We start from the raw sequence: 21,769 nt of genomic DNA, 5'->3' as shown, positions 1-21,769 counted from the left end.
CATTCAAGAATCAGACTATTGAAAAGATTATTACAATAAGTTAGGTGGATGATGAGTGCCCCTTACCAAGGCACTCACAATGGAAACTCATTCATTCAAAAACTTACATGTAGAATCTATTATTATTCAGAAATAAAATCAATTTTACATGGTGACCATTTGGAAGTTAGAAATGGAGAGTGAATCCAGGCTGAGGATGACTCCTAGGTTCTTGGCTTGAGGCAACAGCATGGTTATGATGAATGGAAATACAGTACAAACAAAAGAGAAGAATAGTTTGGAGGAAGGACCACATGCTAGTTTCGGGTATGTTTGCGGTAACAACCTAACTGACATCCTTGACTCCAGGTTCTCTTCCTTGCACACTGCTACTAAACTGAACTCGAGAAAAGCATTCTATTTAGGAATACATGAGGCCAACCTATTTCTTAGAACATTAATTCTAAACTGGCTTTCAAGGCCTATTTGCTCTAGTTGTACAAGCTCATTTCTTACCATGACATTTCTAAATATTCACCCTGGTCATCTTGCTGATCTTTTCAATGTTCCACCCACCATGCTCACCCTGGCAGAAGTTACTTGGTTGGGAATCAAGCTGGTCAGAAAGACCCTGACTGCCAACGTTTTTAGTTTAAGCCTGAGGCTCTCACTTGAAACTTTGTATCAGGAATATTAACACACGTGGCACCCCTCTCCCAGTTAGCACTAACCGGCCTCTCTCAGGACCTCATTTTCTGCTGCTGTAAAACCAGCTTCCCCAAATGAACTGCATGTATGTCCTGGGTTGTCAGATTGGCCTGGGTCGTCCATAGAATTCAACTGTCACATATCTAAAGCTCACTTATTACTTAAAGAACTTCAGCCATCCCGCCCACCCTACCCTCAAACCTATATTTACAATCCATGTCACATATTTTAAATATTATATTATACCCTAACATATTGTGTCCTGTGATCTCCCCACATGGACAGACCTCTACATCCTTGGAGGGAAAGAAGATGTTTGTTTTCTCATAGCATGGACAGTTTTAAGTCTAAAAAGTGTCGTTAACCAAATTTGAAGGTTATTTCAGTCCTGCATTTTTAAACAATAAGTAATCTAACAGCTAATAGTGCTCCAAATCTTTATGGCTTCTGGTCAGTCTCTTGTCTCAAAATTCAAAGATTAGGATTACAATGTTTCCTTTGCTCTCGTCCCTCACACAGTGCCAGGCCTTTATAAAATACTCTCCCATGGGGGAAAGAATGCAGCCAGGCCTCTGCTCTGGCTCAAGATGACTCCTTCTTAACATATTATTCGTAAAGCGTCCTCAATTCACCTGTTATCTCCTCTGCTCTCCACTTTCGTGCAAATCTGTTCTCCAACTACACTGAATGTAAGCAACATTTACTGAATGAATATAATGAAGCAAGGCAAAACGTGTCTTGCTTTTCCATACTTGAAGTGCTCTCTGCTCTTCCCTTTGCCTGGAATGCCCTTCCCTTTTTCACCTGACAAATTCCTAATCATCTGTAGGACCCAAAAAAATGCCACCTCCTCTGGTGAATCTTCCCCAGTTTCCTCAACAGAGGTGGTCATTCATCAGGGTCTTTCATATCCCGATGAATTATTTGCTGACACACTCTCCAAGCTACATCCTTAGCTTTTTAGAATCAGGACTGTTATTATTACATTCCCAGCACAGTGTCTGACACTCAATGAGTCCCCAATAAACAAATGTCATTCACCCAAAACACACTTTTTAAGAAATGTATAATATACCCTCTTAAGAACTGTAGTCCCCTGAGTCCTCCACCAAGACGTGTAAAGGGAATTGCCTCCGCAACACTCTGGAATTGCAGGAAACCTGTATTCAAGTCAAAGCTCTTACAAGTGCTATTATTGGGAACCGCTGATCAAAACGCGCTTCTCAGGACCACGTTCAGCTCATATATAAAAGCCATCGACGTGCTGCTTTGGATGAAAATCGTTTTCTCTAGATTCTCTGGGGCTACGGCTAGTCACGCTAAATATCACTTATTCCTAATAGCGCTCATATCCCTGGAGAGATGTTTAAATCAATTGCCTAACAGACTTCACTACGTACAACTTTGAACAAGTCTGTGGGGACCATAAAAACACAGATGACAGGGTTCTTAAGGTTAACAAGGCCTCGGTCCCACACTAATCTTCTAAAACTCGGGAGGCAGCAGTTGCAAAAGCAAGCCTCAGGCCGCTCACCTTCTAGGATGGACACGACGATGAGCAGTTGGTCGGATTTGGAGACCATGGTTGCGGTGGGCGGTCTGCGGGCGAAGTCGCCTGGGGGGAAGTGAGGTCCAGGTGAGTCGCGGGTAATCCGAGACCCCCGGCGGGACCCCCACTGCCCGCCCCGGGTCCCGGTCCCTGATGCCCAGACCCCGCTCCGCAGCCAGGTCCCACCGCCGTCTGCTGCAGCGCGCCCGGCTCCTCTGCCCCGAGCCGCCAGCCCAGACCCTAACTCTGCCCCGACTCAAGGAAAAAGCCGCTCTGCAGCCCTGCTAGTCTGCAGGCAGAGACGAGCCCGCCGCCCGAGGACCTTTTGCCGCCTGCGTAGCCGCTTTTCAAACGCCCCGGCGGCTGCACCGGCAGCCGCCGCGCCCAGCTTCCGCCTAGCAACCAGGCCCGCAGGCCCAGTGCCCAGGGGAGGTTGGAGGACAAAGGGTGATAGAGACAGAGCAGTCAAGGCTAGAACGCCCGTCAGCGAGCTTCGCCTCCCGCCCTTTTACGCTCTGTTCCAGAGCCCTAAGGGGGACGCCTTCATTACCTCACAGCGCCCTCTGCTAGCCGGACGGGGAGAGGCGGACGACTTGGTGTGGGACCAGCTGCGCAGGCGCACTACTGCTGTAAACGCTTCCTGAAACTGCGTAGCCTTTAAGGAGCAAGAGTGTAGCGTATTACGTGCTTTGTGCCTCAGCGACAACCTGAGAGTTGTGTTAGCGGGAATTAAAAAAAACAAAAAAACCTAGCTTAGTTGAGGTACCCAGTGTCAACACTGCTTAAAAAATTAAATCACAGAAAAATGATAACTTAAATCTAAACTCTAAAGTCCCTAAATCGTGCTCACGCGGCACCTCAAATTTCCGACCTTTGAAAACAAGTAGCGTCAATACGGTAATCACAGTACTTGTTGGAGCTGACGTAAACTCCCCGAGAATTTCCTGTCCCTTAGAAATTCCCCCTAAAACAAAAACATTGTCACGTGGGCAATGAAATATAAAGGTATAGGTTCTTCCACCCCTGATCACAAAGTTACTAGCAAAATCAAAACCAAACATAAACAACGCATTGAGATGCTGTCTGCCGACCCTTTCCACTTAACGTCTCCCAAATTCAGACTTAAGAAATGGTTCAAGACTTGTAAAGGGAACGGCCTCCTAAATACTACTCAAATTGCATGAAGCATGTATTCAGGTCAAAGGCAAAATTCTTTTGGAGGTTATCTAGCTTGAAACCTAAATAACCAAATTGGTTGGAGCGATCGTGGACACTATTAAGTTTGGGAAAGATTCTGCTTCAGAAAACAAAAGTAAATCATAATAGAAAAATAAAGCTGTAGAGATGGCCCTAGGTAGTAGACATAAGTCCGGCTTCTCCTATTACTTTCTTGTTTTGTAAATGTAGAAGTTATTTTGAGAGCAAATAATACAACATCACTATTGTTTTCTTCTTCCTCCTCTTCTTTCTTCTTTGCTTTCTGGACAAAAGAAAAGGAGAAATACGTGGAGATTGGACTAATTACTTCTAAGGCCCTTTCAGGTCCTGTCACGGGCATTCTTAAAATGAAGCACTATTCAATGTAAAATCAAAGTAATGATCTACTTTGTATTCATCATTGAACAATGCATGATTTTTGTGGAAGATGTCAAACATACTTTAAAGAAAGCAGAATGATACAATGAACCCCAGGTACCCAGACCCCAGCTTCGACAGTTAACAACTTAAGACCAATCATCTTCATCTGTTATATTATTTTTAAGGAAATCCCCAACATCACATCAATTCATTTTTTTGGATACGTACTTCTAAAAGATGAAGACTTTTTGGCCAGACGTGATGGTGGCTCACACCTGTAATCCCAGCACTTTGGGAGGCCGAGGTGGGCGGATCACTTGCATCAGCAGTTCGAGACCAACCTGGCCAACATGGCAGAACTCCGTCTCTACTAAAACTACAAAAAGTAGCCAGGCATGGTAGTGCAAACCAGAAATCCCAGCTACTTGGGAGACTGTCACAGGCATTCTTAAAATGAAATAAAATTATTTTCTTTATTTTCTCAGGAACGAGAAAACTGAGGCACGAAAATCACTTGAAATCAGGAGGCAGAGGTTGCAGTGAGCCAAGATCATGTCACGGCATTCCAGCCTGGGCAACAGAGAGAGACTCAGTCTGGGGGGAAAAAAAAAGATAAACACTTTTTAAAGAATCTTAAAATATTAAATATTTAACCACAATCCCATTGTTACAACTAATAATTAACAAAAATTTCTTAATCCCATTAAATATACACTGTTCAAATTTCTCTGATTGTCTAATAATTTTTTTGCAGTTTTTTTTTCAAATCAGGATCCAAACAAATTCCAAAATACAGTGATTGGTGTGTCTCTTGTCCTTTTTAATGTATATGGTTAGGCTTTGTGCCCTGACCCAAATCTCATCTTGAATTGTAATCCCCACAACCCCCACGTGTCAAGGAAGGAACCAGGTGGAGGTAATTGAATCATGGGGTGGTTTCCCCCATGCTATTCTCCTAACAGTGAGTGAGTTCTCAGGTGATCTGATGGTTTTATTAAGTGCTCTTCTCCCTTTACTCACTCACTCTTCTTCTTGCTGCCTTGTGAGGAAGGTGCCTTGCTTCCCCTTTGCCTTCTGCCATGACTGTAAGTTTCCTGAGGCCTCCTCAGCCATGCTGAACTCTGAGTCAATTAAACCTTTTTCCTTTTGAAATTACTCAGTCTTGGGCAGTTCTTTATAGTAGTATGAAAACAGACTAACGCAGGTACCCAATCCTACTTTTTTTTCTTGAAATTCTTTATTGAAGAAACTGGTCGTGTCTGCAGTTTACCAGTCTAAATTTTGTTGTATAATACCAGTGTTGTGGTTTAACATATCCTCTGTTGAGAGGTCTAATAAATAGGTACACATTAACAACACTTAAATATTAGGAAACAAATTAACAACAAGCAAATATAATGTTATCAGTGGTGTAAGCCAGTACTCAGCATTATAGACAAAGAGAGGCCCAAGTACCTCTGATGGATAGAATACCCTAGAAGATCAGCGTTTGGGACCTACCTCTGCTATTTGCATGCCAGGTGACCTTAAGCAAATCACTTTACCTCTTTGAGCCTCAGTTTCAGCTATAAAATGACGGTATGCATGGTTCTTTAGTACAGAACTTAAATGTAGTAAATGCCACTTAGTTGTTATTTTTTTATATGAACAATCTCAGACCTTTAAGTAGTAGCTGTGAAAAGAGCCAGGAACTGTCCATCAGCATACCTTGTTGTTTTGCTTTAGGATATCCAGAAGGGCTTCAAACCTAGATTATAAACCATTACTGTATGCCATAGAATAGTTTTAGGTCATAAAAAATCTCACAATTATTAAAATTAAAGAAACGAACTTTTTCATATAGTAAATTTCACATGATTCCCTTTATTTGGATTTTCCTCATGAACAACATTATTACTCCTAAAATCACTTCAACACAGCTACTGGAAAGTCACCAATTTAGTTGGCCTGGTGCTGTCTTTAACAGAATGTACAAAATCAATGATACGAAATTCCCCATCTAGAAATGGAATTATAATCCTATCATCATCTATATCTGTTATTCTATAATCTAATTTCCTTTCATATGTGATATTAAACAGTAGTGACCAGTTCTAGTATAAATCATCACATTTAAGCTTAGATTTATGAGGGAAAATCTTGTTATAAGTTTATAAAGTACCAATTACTGCTTCAAAATATGAAAGTAAATGCTAGTAACATGTAATTTTTATCTATAAGACAATATGAGATTTATTACACTATAAGCTTATAAATTTAAACTGACAGGTCTTTTTATTTTATTTATTTATTTTTTGAGATGGAGTCTTGCTTTGTCACCCAGGCTGGAGTGCAGTGGTACGATCTTGGCTCACAGCTCACTGCAACCTTTGCCTCCCGGATTCAAGTGATTCTCCTGCCTCAGCCTCCTGAGTAATTGGGATTACGGGTGCACACCACCACATCTAGCTCATTTTTGTATTTTTAGTAGAGATGGGGTTTCACCGTGTTGTCCAGGCTGGTCTCAAACTCCTGACCTCAGGTGATTCTCCTGTTTTGGCCTCCCTAAGCGTTGGGATTACAGGCATGAGCCACCGCGCCTGGGTGAAACTGACAGGTTTGACTAAAGGCTTGATTCTGAATTCATTAGTTTGTCAACCTAATAACTAATCATATTAGGTGGCTTTCTAGTTCCATAACTTTCTATCAAAAAAAGGACAAAACAAAGCATTTTGACATATTTTAAGCCTTTCTTTGCTGTAGCTATTTTACCTTTTGGGAAAACATTTTACTTTGTAGTAGTTCTCTGTATTTTTTCTCTTCAACCACTTCTGTCGACCACTACAGGAGGAATTATGAGCTACATTTCCCTTCCTCAGCCTTTTCCACTGTATACACACAAATACACATACACTTCGTAAAATTTTAGGCAAGCTCCCAAAGACTAATACAATTAGCACATCTATTGAATAATTGCAGTTTGTAAAAGCTTGGTGCCAGACCCAACTTCAAGAGGTGCTTCTAAAATTGCTACATTAGAAAGAGGGAATGGGAGTAAAAGTGATAACTAGTCCTCATCGCTTAGTGTCAAGAAGACAGAACCTTTCAATTCAGGATTTACTGTAATTAAACTTGGCAATTAATTTGGGCATCTTTGATCCCTGGAAGTAGGGCCTCTATCATCTATCATAAGAGAGGCAGGATAACCCAGTATCAAAGAGGCATATGTCCCTGAATTTCAAGTAGCATGACTTATTAGCTTTGTGACTTGGGCAAGTCACTTATCTCTGAACCTCAGTTTTTCCATCTGTAAAACAGGGTATTAGTCCTTTCCTCACATGGTTTTTGTCAGAATTAAATGGGATTGCTTCTGTGAGGGACCTAGGCCACTATGAAATCTCCAAATGTGGTAGCTAGTTTTATTGTTAGTATGGAGGGATAATTTGTTGTGGGATTATTCTGATATTTGTTCCCTTTCTTTGGTTCTACAAAGTTAACCAGACCCTTTATATTCCCTCACCTTGGCCTATATTTATGTTCTATTGGTGATATCCCCAAAACAGCTCCTCTCTCCCTGGCTTCTTTTAATTTTTGTGGGCATGTAGTAGGTATACATATTTATGGGTTATGTGAGATATTTTGATACAGGTCTGCAATGCATAATATCTCCCTGACTTCTGTGAAAGACCACAGTAGAGCATGCCAAAGTCAAACCATCCTGCAGGTCAAGTGTGATCAAGTAGTGAAGCGGGGTGAGGGCAGAAGTATGGCACACAGCTGTCTCAAGGAGGAGCCCTGCTCTGCTCCAGCTGATCATTGCCATGCAATAAGACAGATTGTAAGTTTCATAAGGAGATAGAATTATAGATTTTTTATGTGAACTCATGCAATTTTTAAATGCCAGTAACGAAACTTAGTTTAAAAACAAAAAGCAGGCCAGGTGCAGTGGCTCACACCTATAATCCCAGCACTTTATGAGGCTGAGGCAAGCAGATCACTTGAGGCCAGGAGTTCAAGACCAGCCTGGCCAACATGGGCGAACCCCATCTCTACGAAAAATACAAAAATTAGCTGGGCATGGTGGCACACACCTGTAGTCCTAGCTACTCAGGAAGCTGAGGCATGAGAATTGCTTGAATCTGGGAGGCAAGGTTGCAGTGAGCCAAGATTGCATCAGTGCATTTCAGCCTGGGTGATAGAGCAAGGCTCTGTCTCAAAAAAACAAAACAAAACAAAATAAAACAAAAAACACTGCATGAGCCAAACCGAACACTTCTGCCAGCCATGGGTGAGTTACCTTCAGCCAAATTCATTGAGATGGTTGTGATAGGTGTCAGGGGCAGAGAAAAGAGAGCAGTAAATAAAAGAGATTGCCTACAGCTAGGAAGAAACAGGATGAATGAAAGTATAGTGGAGACCAACATTCCACTCCCTGGCAGAGTCTTGGAGAGGGGACAGACACAGAAAGTAGCCCCGTGGGAACCCTAGGGAAGTGAGACGTTAGGACCTGGTTTATCATCCTTGGCATAGATTCTCATGCCCCTAATTTGACGGACTCAGCAGGTTGGCTTGGATATTAGTCAGCTTATCAGTGACCAGCAAGGCAAGAGCCAGCAAGGCCTCCCCCAATATTTGCTCTGTGTGAGAACTCCAGCACCTTTGCCCAACACTATGTATGTGGAGAGGGAAGCCCCAGTGATTACTGAGATTGAATTTCCTGTTGATTGGCAGAAGGAGATCGGGGCTTCATGGGATAACTTTAGGCTGAGATGAGCGTTGAGCCACTCTGTTGTGGTGTGTATCACAGTGGCTCTCCCTGAGGCAAGGTATAGAGTGGAGCGTGGGAGAATGCCCCCTACTCCATGGAGGAAAGGCAGAGGTAGGGACATTCTGGAACTGTTGCAAAGGGTTTCAGGCCAGCAAAAAATGCTACTCAGGTTTGCTTTGAAAAAACTGTACCATTGGCAAAATGACCACATTCTAGAGACAGCTGACTTGTGAACAGGTTTCATTTTAGGAGTAGAGATTGGAACAGATGGTAGATGCTGGAACCCTTCTCTGTAACACTGTGACATTGAGAAACACTACATGACATTGTGGGACTTTGATTCACTTATTGTGTAATGTCTGATGTGTGTGGATTTTTTTTCATCCAAAAATCTTTCTTTTGACACACTGGAGCCAATAGCAGAGGAAGAGCTGGTGCCGGCCTACTCAGCTGTCTGGTGAAGAAATTCCCCAGGCTCTGGGTCAGTGTTTTGGGCCATAAAAGTCTGATCTCAGTAAATGGCAACACAGAATCTTCTGTACTACAAGCTATCTCTGGCAGAAGGGTTCTATTTAATGCTAACATTACAGGTACACCTGAAGGTTATAAGATTGTCCCCTACTTCTCTGTGTTTCAAGGAACAAAATAGATAAATAAATAAATTATAACAACAGTCAATAATAACCTCCCTCCCCTTTGAATTCAGAGGAAGTTTCTAAACATACAATCTGGGTTCAGAGACGAGAAAAGCCTCCATCATACATTAAGCAACTGCACAAGAAGCTTCCGCAGCCAGCAGCTAGTAAGCTGAGTCACCCATTTCACTAGGGGTATAACAAAGCTCTATCCCTTGACTATTGCATCAGCCACAAAACTGTTCTTCCTGAATTATGGTATGTGTTTCTGCTGCCAACATAATGCTTTGTATTTGCATAAATGTGTACGTTTCTAAGCATCTAGCAAGTGTAACAGTTAACAGGAAGTTGAATGGTGACTTTTATTTATTGCCTTAGTGTTACCACCTATGACCCAAAAGATGACACAGAGGTGGTGTTTCCCCCTTCTCTAAAGAACACCCAAGGAAACTGAGGCACAGATACCACTCCCAGTCTTGGTAAGAGGAGATGACACTGACTTTGCTACCTTCAGCCATCAGTTTAGCACCATCTAACTTTATATTCCTAGATGATGGGCAGAGGAGTATTGAGTGATAAGCCTGAGGCCCTTTCTATTGAGAAGGTGGGAGCACTTCCCTTTCTCACCCCCAAGCCAGGTAGAAGAGGGCAGGTAAAGGGAACCTCTCATAGAGATGGGTGAACCTGCTGATCAGCAGTTCACCATGAATGCTTGAGTAGAAAGAAAAGAGAGAAAGACTGTGTGTGTGTGTGTGTGTGTGTGTGTGTGAGAGAGAGAGAGAGAGAGAGAGAGAGATGATTAATTGATTAGCAGCCTGGTCCAAATTTGTCATGGCAAAAATGTGTGAGATTCCTGTGGGTGAAAAGAATATAATGGCAGGTCACTTTCAGTTATTTTGGTGTCCAAGTTGACAGGCCACCCAGTGAGAAGACTGAAGCAGCATAACGTTACCTGGTATAGAATCCAAAATAAGAACTGATTTGGTTTCAGAAGAGTTGAGCAGATGTCAGAAGTCACTGCATTATGCAGGTCTCCCAGAACAGAATATATGGCACTGGGACCCCCCACTCCACCACTCTGTAACATCAACCCAAGAAATAACACCTGTGTCCCAGGAGAGACTCTACATTTAGCTGGGATCCACTTAGCATAGCGACAGATGGATCCTGAACAGAAAAAGAGCAAGAGACAAGTGAGGAACACAGCCACATCACTAAGGTAAGGATATTTGTAGTCTGTCTCTGATCCCCAGGAAAAGGCTCCCAAAAAAAGGAGTGAAAAAAATTGATTCCACTCCCTCCCCAATCCAAGTCCCTCAGACAGCAACTTTGCTGAAATTGGAGGGGTAGGAGGAGATGAGACTTCAAATAGATATGAGATTAAATTTTAAATTAGATCAAAATGGAATGAACTGACATTTTAATAGCTGGAAGTGATCAGAAAGCTTATGGGATCTGACAAAGTTGTGAATAAGGGATGGGAAAAAGACTCAGTGGAACATAGCTGAAAGCAGTATTTGGAGAAAAAAATGAACTATTTCATATTTGTACTTGACCCTAGTTCAGATTGTTGAATAAACCAATCATACATATTGCCACTTTTGATCTCCTAAGCAACACTGTGGAGGGAAAAGCAGGAGTTTTACCATGTTTTAACAGATGAGAAAATCTGAAGTTTGATAACCTGAGCAATTTGATAACAACCAGAGCTCAGGTCTTCTGAGTGCTTATGTTAAGCTACCCAAGTTATTCTCAAAGTACCCTGAGAACATGGAGCTGTGCCAGGAAACTGGAGTAGAAACAGTATATCATGTTGTAGAGCAATGATGTTCGTCAATGGTAAGAAATTAAAACATTGTATTTATAATAAAAAAATAGAAACTATGTGGATACAATAAACATTTGCATGTTTTATTTATTATTATTTTTGGAGATAGGGTCTTACTCTGTCAGCCAGGCTAGAGTTCAGTGGCATGATCATGGCTCACTGCAGCCTCACTCTCCAGAGCTCAGATGATTCTCCCACCTCAGCCTCCTGAGTAGCTGGGACTACAGGCATGCACTACCACGACCAGCTAATTTTTAAATTTTTTGTAGAGACGGTGTTTGCCCAGGCTGGTCTCAAACTTCTGGGCTCAAGCAATCCACCCGCCTTGGCTTCCCAAAGTGTTGCGATTACAGACATGGGCCATCACACATGGCCTTGCATGATTTTTAAATATAAAATATACCTCAAAGTAATTTGTTTTGGATTATATCTTCAGCCTGTAACCTACAGAAACCATGTCTATGTTAACCCTCTTCTGCACTTAAGAAGTAACTTGGGGAACCTTTGAGAAGCTCATCACCTACATTCTTGAGCCATATTTACATTGAAAGCTGTTTGGAATAGTGAAAGGGAAACATTTCCTAATGTTTAAGAGAAAGTAACGTACTACTTCCACATTATGCTTCATATGGTAGAAGAATATTAAAGTTATTATTCCAATTACATGTTAAAATCGTTGTTAACATCAATATAGTGAATGAAATTCTTAGGAAGTTTCACTTGGATATTCTAGTTACTCCAGATACATTTGGTTGAATGTTTAACTGAGAAGTACCCTTATAATTGCTGAGTGTGAAAACAGAATGTTAGTGTAGTCTATAAATGGTTACGAATGTGAAGTACTTTTGCTAATTATAAAATTGATTAATATCCCAGATTAGTGAAATCAGAGATACAAAATAGTGATTTCTTTAAAAAAAGTTTCTGGCTAAGAATCTGTAATGTCAACATTTACAGACTTAACATTAACCAGAAAAATATAATCTTCCAAAAGTTGATAAATGTAAATTATAGTAACTTATAAAATGTGTCTTTTTTATTACCATATTCCTCATGCCTAGAAGTATCTTGAATAAATTTATAGTAAAGACTCAATAAATTCCTATTTAATAAATAAATGAAGCTAAATTTATAACAATGTTAGATCTTTATGCCAGTGATAGAGTAATAGAGACATAATTCTTATATGTGTAGAAGACAATAATGAATACATAATTAAGTGCAGATAAAGAAAAATGTGGCTGTGAGAGATTGTCTTACTCAAATTGCATTTGAGAAAATTGCCAGCCATTCTTTGATGCATTAAGAAAAACATTATGATGCATTTATTTGATTTCAGAAGCTTTTTGATAACATGAAAGGAAATTATTTATTGCACAGGAGGAGAAGAGAAAGATTTACAGTAATGCTTTGGGAAAAGGCTCAAATATTAAGGTGACTGTAAACAGATGATTTTAGAGGGATGTAAGGGATAAGGGTAAATAGTTTAACATTGGAAAATATGTCTAATCTGTAAGTGTTAAGAGGAGAAAGAAGAAAAATTGAACAAAAGAAAGAAAAGGGAGGGATATAATATTAAGTTTATATGTTATATTAGTATTTTCATTGGCAGTACCACAAGAAGCCTGACAACCAGAGGATATTTCATTAGGGAGTGAGAGGGGGACAAGAGAAAGAAAGAGAGAAGGAAGGAATGAAGGAAGGGAAGGGAAGGGAAGGGAAGGGAAGGGAAGGGAAGGGAAGGGAAGGGAAGAGAAGAGAAGAGAAGAGAAGGGAAGGGGAAGGGAGGGCAAGGGAGGGGAAGGGAGGGGAGAGGGAGAGGGAGAGAGGGAAGGAAGTGGGAGGGGAGGGGGGTTAAAAATCTAGACATCTGAAGAACTTAAACCAATAACCTCTGATACAATGAGTGGTATTTTCTGAATGTTTTTTGAAAACATATGTATTTGTCAGCCACTTCTACTACTTCTTATTTATATAACATTTACAAAGGATCAAGATATAGACTATTATAGTTTTGTTCACCATCCAGGCAGCATTTATTAACAAACTAGGTTTGGTTATCTCTATCAAGGAATATGAACACACAAAAATGATGTCTATTCAGCAGGGCGAAGTTAAAAAGATATTTTATTAGCCGGGCGTGGTGACTCATGCTTGTAATCCCAGCACTTTGGGAGGGCAAGACAGGCAGATCACAAGGTCAGGAGTTTGAGACCAGTCTGACCAACATGGTGAAACCTCTGCTAAAAATACAAAAATTAGCTGGGCCTGGTGGCCGGTGACTGTAGTCCCAGCTGCTCAGGAGGCTGAGGCAGGAGAATCGCTTGAACCTGGGGACAGAGGTTGCAGTGAACCCAGATCGCACCACTGCACTCCAGCCTGGGGTGACAGACCAAGACTCCATCTAAAAAAAATTTATGTGTTTGTTATTATTTCTTTGTTGTGAATTTTAAGAGTTTTGATATAGTGCATGCTAAATCCTTGTTTAAATTAGTATCATTATATTGCTAGCACAAGTGCCAATGAAGTACAATCTATTAAGTTACCTGAGATAGGTATCTTGTTTGTTCACCTGTTCACCTCTCTATCCCCAGGGCCTAGAATAGTGCTTGATGTACAATAAGCACTCAACATGATACATAATAGATTTTAGTCAGTAGATGGACTGACTGTTAAATCTAATCCGACATGATATACTCAAGTAATATCCTCTTTTGTAAAGTAAATGAATCAAAATATTAAATACTTTCTTGGAATATTCACTTCTTCACAATAAAATGTTATAATATTTTATTGTATTTGGCTAGTAGCTTTCTCATTTGTCAAACCTCTAAACTTCAATTTTTTTATGTGGAAATCAGAGGTTTTCTTTCTTTTTTTTTTTTTTTTTTTTTTTGAGACAGAGTCTCACGCTGTCGCCCAGGCTGGAGTGGAGTGCAGTGGCCGGATCTCAGCTCACTGCAATCTCCACCTCCCGGGTTTACGCCATTCTCCTGCCTCAGCCTCCAGAGTAGCTGGGACTACAGGCGCCTGCCACTTCGCCCGGCTATTTTTTGTAGTTTTTAGTAGAGACGGGGTTTCACTGTGTTAGCCAGGATGGTCTCGATCTCCTGACCTCGTGATCCGCCCGTCTCGGCCTCCCAAAGTGCTGGGATTACAGGCTTGAGCCACCGCGCCCGGCCGGAAATCAGAGGTTTTCAAGGACTTTCTCTTATTTCCTAACTGGACCAAAGTAGAAACATCAGGCACCATAAGATTCCCAGGAGTTTCTTCAAATTTCAAATACCCCAATCCACATTGTTATCTATCTTGAAAAATTTACCTTTGAATGTACACAGGGGAATTGAATAAATTTATCACATATCTATTTTCAGTAGAGTTTGCTGGTGATTTCTTTTTCTTTTTTCTTTTTTTTTTTTTTTTAATTAAAGTAACCTTCTAAGTTTTGGGAAAACTGAGCAGACATTCCAGGGCTTGAGTTTGCTTCCACTTAAAAAGCATTAAATGGTATAACAAATGGAGCTCAATAGATCCAATTGTCATCCCATGCAAGCAGTCAACTTACCGCTTCTAAGAGTAGAGCTTAGAGTGCACTCATCTTACACGTGTGGTCATGTTTCCTTTCTTGTTCTTTCCCCTAAAGTGTTTCTGCCTAGCTCAATTTACATTTTCTCCTTGCCCAACCTGGTTTTCATGAGTATGGGTCCCTAATGTTATCATTTTGATATAAAGAGATGGAACTTCCTAGCAGTTTTTCTTATTCATTAACTTCAAATCTATTTAAATCAAACACACTTTAACTTGATATCCAGTAATGAGAGAAAAATTATTCAGTACATTCTTCATCTCCCCACCCCCCTCAAATAGGTTGACCATGGCTTTGTTCAAAGTTGATAATATATCCATCTACGACATTTATTTCAATCAAAACTTCACTCATTAAGATATTTTGTTAACAAGCCCTCTTCCCCTAAACAAAGTCTCCTTGGATTCAAATGTTTTAGATTTTTAGAAGTAGAACCTACAAATCATCTCATTAGTTGTCTAATTAGTTGGTAGTTCAGATACTGCCCTCCCTCCTAAAATCTCAAACATGAACTCCACACCCAAAAGAATAGAGTCAATTTAATGCATTTTTCCTTAATTTAAGAGCTTTCTTTTTTGGTGCAGCAATCTTTTTTCCTACTTTCTTGTGTCAGCAAAATGGAAATCAATTTAAATCTCGATGATCAATATTCAGCCAGCTTGAATACTTTATTTCCACTGTGGCCATATGCTATTATAACATGTAGAAATGTATGAATCTAGCAAATTAAATGTAAGTAAATAATGGAAGATGGATGGCAATATGCCTGTGGATCTGTAGTCTGCAAAATAAATACTGCTGAATTTAATGAAGAGAAATTGGAAACCCCCAAAAAGCATGTTTGAAGGGCAGATGATTTTTCTATCAAAATGTAATACAGGTGTGCCACAATTATTTTGGCACCTAACTAATCTTCAAAAACATGTACTTTCAATGCAGTTACATTTCTCCTAGAAAATCATCATGTGATTATCTTGCATCTGTTTTTCATCACCTCCTCTCCTCCCCATACCCTAAAGGTAACTGACTTCCTAGACATACAAATTACAAAACAGAATATAACATAATTTTACTAAAGAGGGAAAAAAGAACTCACCTTAAATTTTGTAGTGTTAATGTTGCTGTTTTAAAATATTTCGATAAATGTAAAGGACTGAATGAGCGATCTGAAAAGACACCATTTTAAAAAACGTAAGGATTATTTTTCCAGTGTTACTATAGAGTTATTGAACTCTCTCTTTAATGTAATTCTTCATCTTGATGATGTGATACATAAATTATTCACAAAAAATGTATTTTAATCATTGCTTATCAGCATTGATATTTTAAGATAAGATCCCAAGGACTATACAGGTAAAACATAGTTTAAGCATAAATCCTATTATTGAAATTTGCTGAAAAGCATTGACATTTTGTGATTGCTAAAAGCCCTCACCTCTTATAACCTAACCATGTTATGATGCTGTATTTAATGGAAACTTTTAGAATTAATATTTAAGATGCTGTTTTAGGTAATTAACTTCAATCAATAGTTAGAGAGACTAAAGCCACTTCTTTTTTCTTATTCATTCCAACCTATGAAGTGAAACTCAATTCACACAAAAACCATGGTGTGGTAAGTTAAATGATACATATATATTTTGAAGAATTCTTCAATATTATATACGCTGTATCAGTATTAGTGTGCGTTCAGCTGCCAGACATGGAAAACTTTACCCCAACTGGCTTATAGAATAAGAAAATGTATGCCTTTGATATTTTAGAAGTAAGAAGGGTTTTAGGATTAGTGCAGATTTTTCATTTGTGCTGTCTTCTCTAAGTTGTTTCATTCTCAGGTCAGCTTCCCTCCCTGAAGCCAGGCTGTAACAGCCCTGGGCATTGCAACAGCATGCCAGACTGCCAGAGAAAGAGGGGATGTCTCTTCTAGGAGTTTTCTCCTAAAAGCAAGAACATTTCTTTCCAAGCAGCTGGAGTCTCACTGGCTCACATTGGCCCTCATGCTCATTTCTGAACTAGTCCTGTGGCTAGGGGAATGCCACAGCTGACTTGCTCAGGCCCAATTTTTAACCCAGTCATTGTTGCAAGAAGTTGAGATTGCCTTTAAACCAACCAGGCCCAGGAAACAAGTGTTAACTGCCATACCGAGAATGGTGGCTCAGGGTGGAGCTGGAAGTTCCATTGCTCTAAGGAGTGTCCCTTAGTGGACAACTCAAGAGTCACTAAAACCAGTATTTCTGCTTTTATGGTACAGCAGCATTTCCAAGACTTTAGATCCCTTGTAGACTACCTCCATGATTTTTCCGTATCTGCCTACCACCTGTGCTATCATTAATATTTTTCTTGGAAATGATTCACTTCTTAAAATATAAATATGTGTTAAATAAAATCATATTATTTTAATTTTAAGAAACAGTATCACTTACCACAAAGATATGCAAGGCAAACTCATTAATTCAATGAAAACAATCAGAAAACAATTTAAAAAAGTATTTAGTTAAGGCTAGTTGCTGTTGCTTGCCAAAGGCTCTTGAGCCTGAGGCTTGATTTCTGTTTGTTTAGGAAAATAAAAAAAAAAAAGGTTAGGAAGTAGGTAGGAGGAATTAGCAACTGTTAAAAGAATTAACAAACTGGTACTGTTCAAGGACTTCCTCAAAAGAACTGCAAGCACATTGAGTCACTTTCTCTATATGATTCGATATTATTTTTACAACCTCACTTCCTTTCCAGTGTGCACACCTCTCTAGCAAACACTTGCTGGAGGAAGCTGCCCTGTGTAAAGCGTTAGGGAGCAGACTTGGATGTTGCCCTAGGCCAGCCTTGGAAACTGTTCAGGAATTGAGGAGTTACCGTGAACCCCTACACTCTACAACTGAATGACATGTTGATCAGGGAATGCTATCCCATCTGATGAACTCTCCTGATACAGGCTGGCTTGTGTCCCTCCAGAATTCATCTGTTGAAGTCGTAACCCCCAGAAACTCAGAATGTGACTGTGTTTGAAGATAGGGCCTTTGATGAAGTAATTAAGTTAAAATAGGTGGGCCTATTTTATAGGGTGGGCCCTATGACTGGCGTCCTTGTAAATAAAGATTAGGACACAGAGGAGAGACTTGTGAAGACGCAGGAGATGACAACCATCTGCAAGCCAAGAGGCCTCAGGAGAAACCAGCCTTGCTGACACCTTGATCTTATCCCTCGTCTCCAGAATTGTGAGAAAATGCATTTCTGTTGTTTAAGTCACCCATTCTATGGTCCTTTCTTATGGCAGCCCTGGAAAACCAATACATTTCTCAAGTGGAACAACATTCAGAAGGCACAGATTTTGTATAAGTGCTTTGACTTGCTTCCTGAAGTACTACAGAGGCACTAAGGCCTAGAGCACATGTGGAGACCATTTGGATTTGTTTCTTTGCTGGTATGGGGATTTTTAAGATACCTGATGGAAATCATGTGTGGGGAGACAGCCAGTGAGTACATGTGCATTGTTTAATGACAGGATACATTCTGAGAAGTGCATCGTTAGGCAAGTTCATCATTGTGCAAACATCAGAGAGTGCACTTACACAAACCTAAATGGTACAGACTACTCCACACCCAGGCTATACGGTATAGTCTATTGCTCCTAGCCTGTACACCTATGCAGCATGTACTGTACTGAATGCTGTAGGCAATTGTAACATAATAGTAAATATATGTGTATATAAACATATCTAAACATAGAAAAAGGTGCAGTAAAAATATGGTATAAAAGAGAAAATTGGCATACCTATTTAGGGCACTTACCATGAATGGAATTTGCAGGACTTGAAGTTGCTCTGGGTGAGTCAGTGAGTGGTGAGTGAATGTGAAGGCCTAGGACATTACTGGACACTACTCTCAGTTTTGTAAATACTGTATACTTAGGCTACACTGTTTATTTAAAAATTTCTTTCTTCAATAATAAAGTAGCCTTAGCTTACTGTGGTTTTTTTTTTACTTTATAAAGATTTTTTAGCTTTTGACTCTTTGTAATAGTTAGCTTAAAATGCAAATATATTGTACAGGCTGTACGAAAAGTTTTCTTTCTTTATATTTTTATTCCATAAACATTTTTCTATTTAAATTTTTTTTAATTTTAAAACTTTAAAAAAACCCTGAAACATAAACACACACATTAGTCTAGGCCTACACAGGGTCAGGATCATCAATATCACTATCTTCCACCTCCACATCTTGTCTCACTGGAAGGTCTTCAGGGGCAATTACACACACGGAGCTGTCCTCTCCTATGATAATATGCCTCCTTCTGAAATACCTCCTAAATGACCTGCCTGGGGCTGCTTTACAGTCAACTTTTTTTTTTTTTGTGATAAGTAGAGGGAGTAAACACTAAAATAACAATAAAAAGTATAGCATAGTAAATATACAACCCAGTAACATATTTATTATCAAGAATTATGAACTGTACATGATTGCATGTATTATACTTTTGTAAGACTGGCAGCACAATAGGTTTGTTTGCATCAGTATCACCACAAACACTTGAGTAATGTGTTGCACTATGATGTTACCATAGCTACAACATCACTAGGCAGTAGGAATTTTTCAGCTCCATTACGATCTTATGGGGTCACTGTCATACATGCAGTCCATCATTGACTGAAATGTCATTATGCGGTACATGACTGTGCAAGGAACTTGTTCAAGTCAAGCAATTAAAGGCAATCCTGTGTATCATTTAAATAGTCATGTACATACTTCAATGGTGGAAGCAGCCCTGCACTTAAATGGAGCTATGAATCTGATTGACAACGTCCTCAGAGGTGTAGCTCTTGCCAGAAGATGCAATTGGACCTTATTCCAAAATGATGCCTCCATAAAACCATAAAATTAGTCATAAATAAGATAATAATCAGTTAGTCTACATCAACTGAAAGCCATCTCTACCAAGGTACAAACTAAACACGCACGGCCTTACATGCCAGGTGGCCTGAGACCCATTTTGAGGGGAGTAGTTTGACTCCTGAGGGAGGCAGCAAATTTCTGTAATGGGACTGGAATCATCCCTTCTGACATAACTCCCTGTAGCTTCTCTTATGGGTTAGAGGAACAATTCAGCTGATAGATTTGTCAATAACATAAATCAAATGCTTTCCTGTATTCTGTTACTTTAACCTCCTTGAGAACTGAGACAGTGCAGGATGAAGAACATCAAAGAGATGCTGTTGCAGGAATTAGATGACACAGTGATGTCAGGAAGAACCATCTGACTCAGTGCCACCCCAAGCCTAGGAACTGTATGCCTGTGCTGTAGCCATACACACAAATCTGTAATTATTTTCATCATTTGTCTTATTTTTTGCTGTCTGTCTCTCCTACGAGGCTACACTGAGGTCAGAAAATATGCAACTATGTTTTCCTCAGCATCCAGCAGGGAACCTGACACATTGTGCATGCTCCATACATATTTCTGAAGCAATGGTACAGGAGCTAAGGGCATAGACTATAAAGCTAGAGCAGCTAGATTTCAATCTCAGCTGTAAAGCCAGAGCAGCTAGATTTGAATCACTACCTCCGTGACCCTGGGCAAATTATTTAACCTTTTCCTAGGCCTCAGGTTTCTCATTTGTAAAATGGCTTCAGTAATATCTACTTCATAATGTTGTTTTAAGGATTCAGTGAACTAACATAGTGCCTGGCATGTAAGTGCCTAGTAAATATTATCATCATTTTAATGATTGGTTCCAAGATACAGAAAAATTGAATACGTTTAGTTGGCAGAGGATGGACTATTCAGGCAAAAGTAGATCATGCAAATCATTGGTTTTCTTACTACCTTTTTTTTTCTGTGTGCTGTGCAGATTCGCATTAAAAAAAATATGACCACCAAAACGTGTTTGAAATACTCGTATTATACTATAGTAGTTATAAAATTCACAGCCTATTTTTTTAATTTTAGAACTTCAGTGTTCAAATCTGGTCAATCTATTTTATGTATAATTAACTCACAGTTTATTATGTGGGCCAATCCAGGCATTTGTTGTAAATAGTTATTATAGCATTAAAAATATTTTTAAAAATTAAGACTACTATGCATTTAACAGCATTCCACATCTTCAACATAAGTTACTATGAAAACTTCAGATTGTTAACTGATTTGTACAAGCATCCAAGTAAACCACTTAAAGAAAAATGCATGTAGTAAATATCTTTTAATCACCTGCTGTCTGGAAGCTGTGTGTGTGTGTGTGTGTGTGTGTGTGTGTCTGTGTGTGTGTTTCAGAGACATAGATGCTACACTCTTGGCTCCTCTGAATATAAAGGGTTATAGTTAAAGAGGGAGGCAAACAAAATTTAAAATTCCAGTTTAGTTTTAGAGATATATGCAATGACAGCCTTTTATGGGAGAACAAATAGCTGATAGTCAAATTTCTGTTTTTATTGTTATTTTTTGCAGGAAAAATAAAAGTTTTTAATAATTTAGTCTTACCTAAGAGTGAAACAGTTATAAAATGCTGTTTTTCTATTCTTGATTATTTATCATGTTTGGGACAAAAAGTTATTTTCAACCATGATAGGGAATGCATGTACACACATATACGTATGCAATATACATACAGAATATATAATGGCCTCTGTTTAGTGGAGGTTCAATATAATGTCCTATGTTTAGTGGAGGTTCACTGCACTCTATGAAAACTTAGAAATGTCTTTATTTTCAAAGAAACTCTTGTCAGATTTTTAAAATTTATTTTTATTTTCTATCTATCTATCTATCTATCTATCTATCTATCTATCTATCTATCTATCTAGAGGTAGAGAGAGAGAGAGAGAGAGAGAGAAAGAGAGAGAGACAGGGACAGGGTCTAACTTTGTTGCCCAGGCTGGAGTGCAGTGGTGTGGTCTCAGCTTGACCTCGACCTCCCGGGTTTAAGCCATTCTCCCACCTCAGCCTCCAGAGTAGCTGGGACACAGGCGCACGCCACCATGCCTGGGTAAATTTTTTTTTGTATTTTTAGTAGAGACTGGGTTTCACCATGCTGGCCAAGCTGGCTTCTAACTGCAGAGCTCAAAGGATTTGCCCGCTGGGCCTCCCACAGTGCTGGGATTAGAGGCGTGAGCCATCGCCTCAGAATTTATTTTTTGTTTTACAGGCAGGGTCTCTCTCTGTCACCCAGGC

The 21,769-nt window shown here is 39.7% G+C and overlaps 1 protein-coding gene across 2 annotated transcripts in view; it reads right to left on the bottom strand.

Moving 5' to 3' along the window:
* The window catches only part of CEP120 (centrosomal protein 120), a 76,848-nt gene extending 74,178 nt beyond the window's left edge, over positions 1–2,670 (bottom strand). The window contains exons 1-2 of one of the 2 annotated variants that reach the window (XM_008014258.3): positions 2,559–2,670; positions 2,222–2,302 (exon numbers count right to left, since the gene is read on the bottom strand). In XM_008014258.3, coding sequence (XP_008012449.1) covers positions 2,222–2,270 — 49 coding nt within the window. In that variant the 5' untranslated portion in view covers positions 2,271–2,302; positions 2,559–2,670. Of the gene's footprint in view, positions 1–2,221; positions 2,303–2,399 lie in introns of both variants that reach the window. The other variant, XM_008014257.3, reaches the window with a different exon arrangement.
* Between the last annotated feature and the right edge of the window lie 19,099 nt (positions 2,671–21,769).

This window comes from Chlorocebus sabaeus, chromosome 23 (assembly GCF_047675955.1).
Source record: "Chlorocebus sabaeus isolate Y175 chromosome 23, mChlSab1.0.hap1, whole genome shotgun sequence".
Classification (NCBI taxonomy): domain Eukaryota; kingdom Metazoa; phylum Chordata; class Mammalia; order Primates; family Cercopithecidae; genus Chlorocebus; species Chlorocebus sabaeus.
This window is presented reverse-complemented; position numbering and strand designations above follow the sequence as displayed.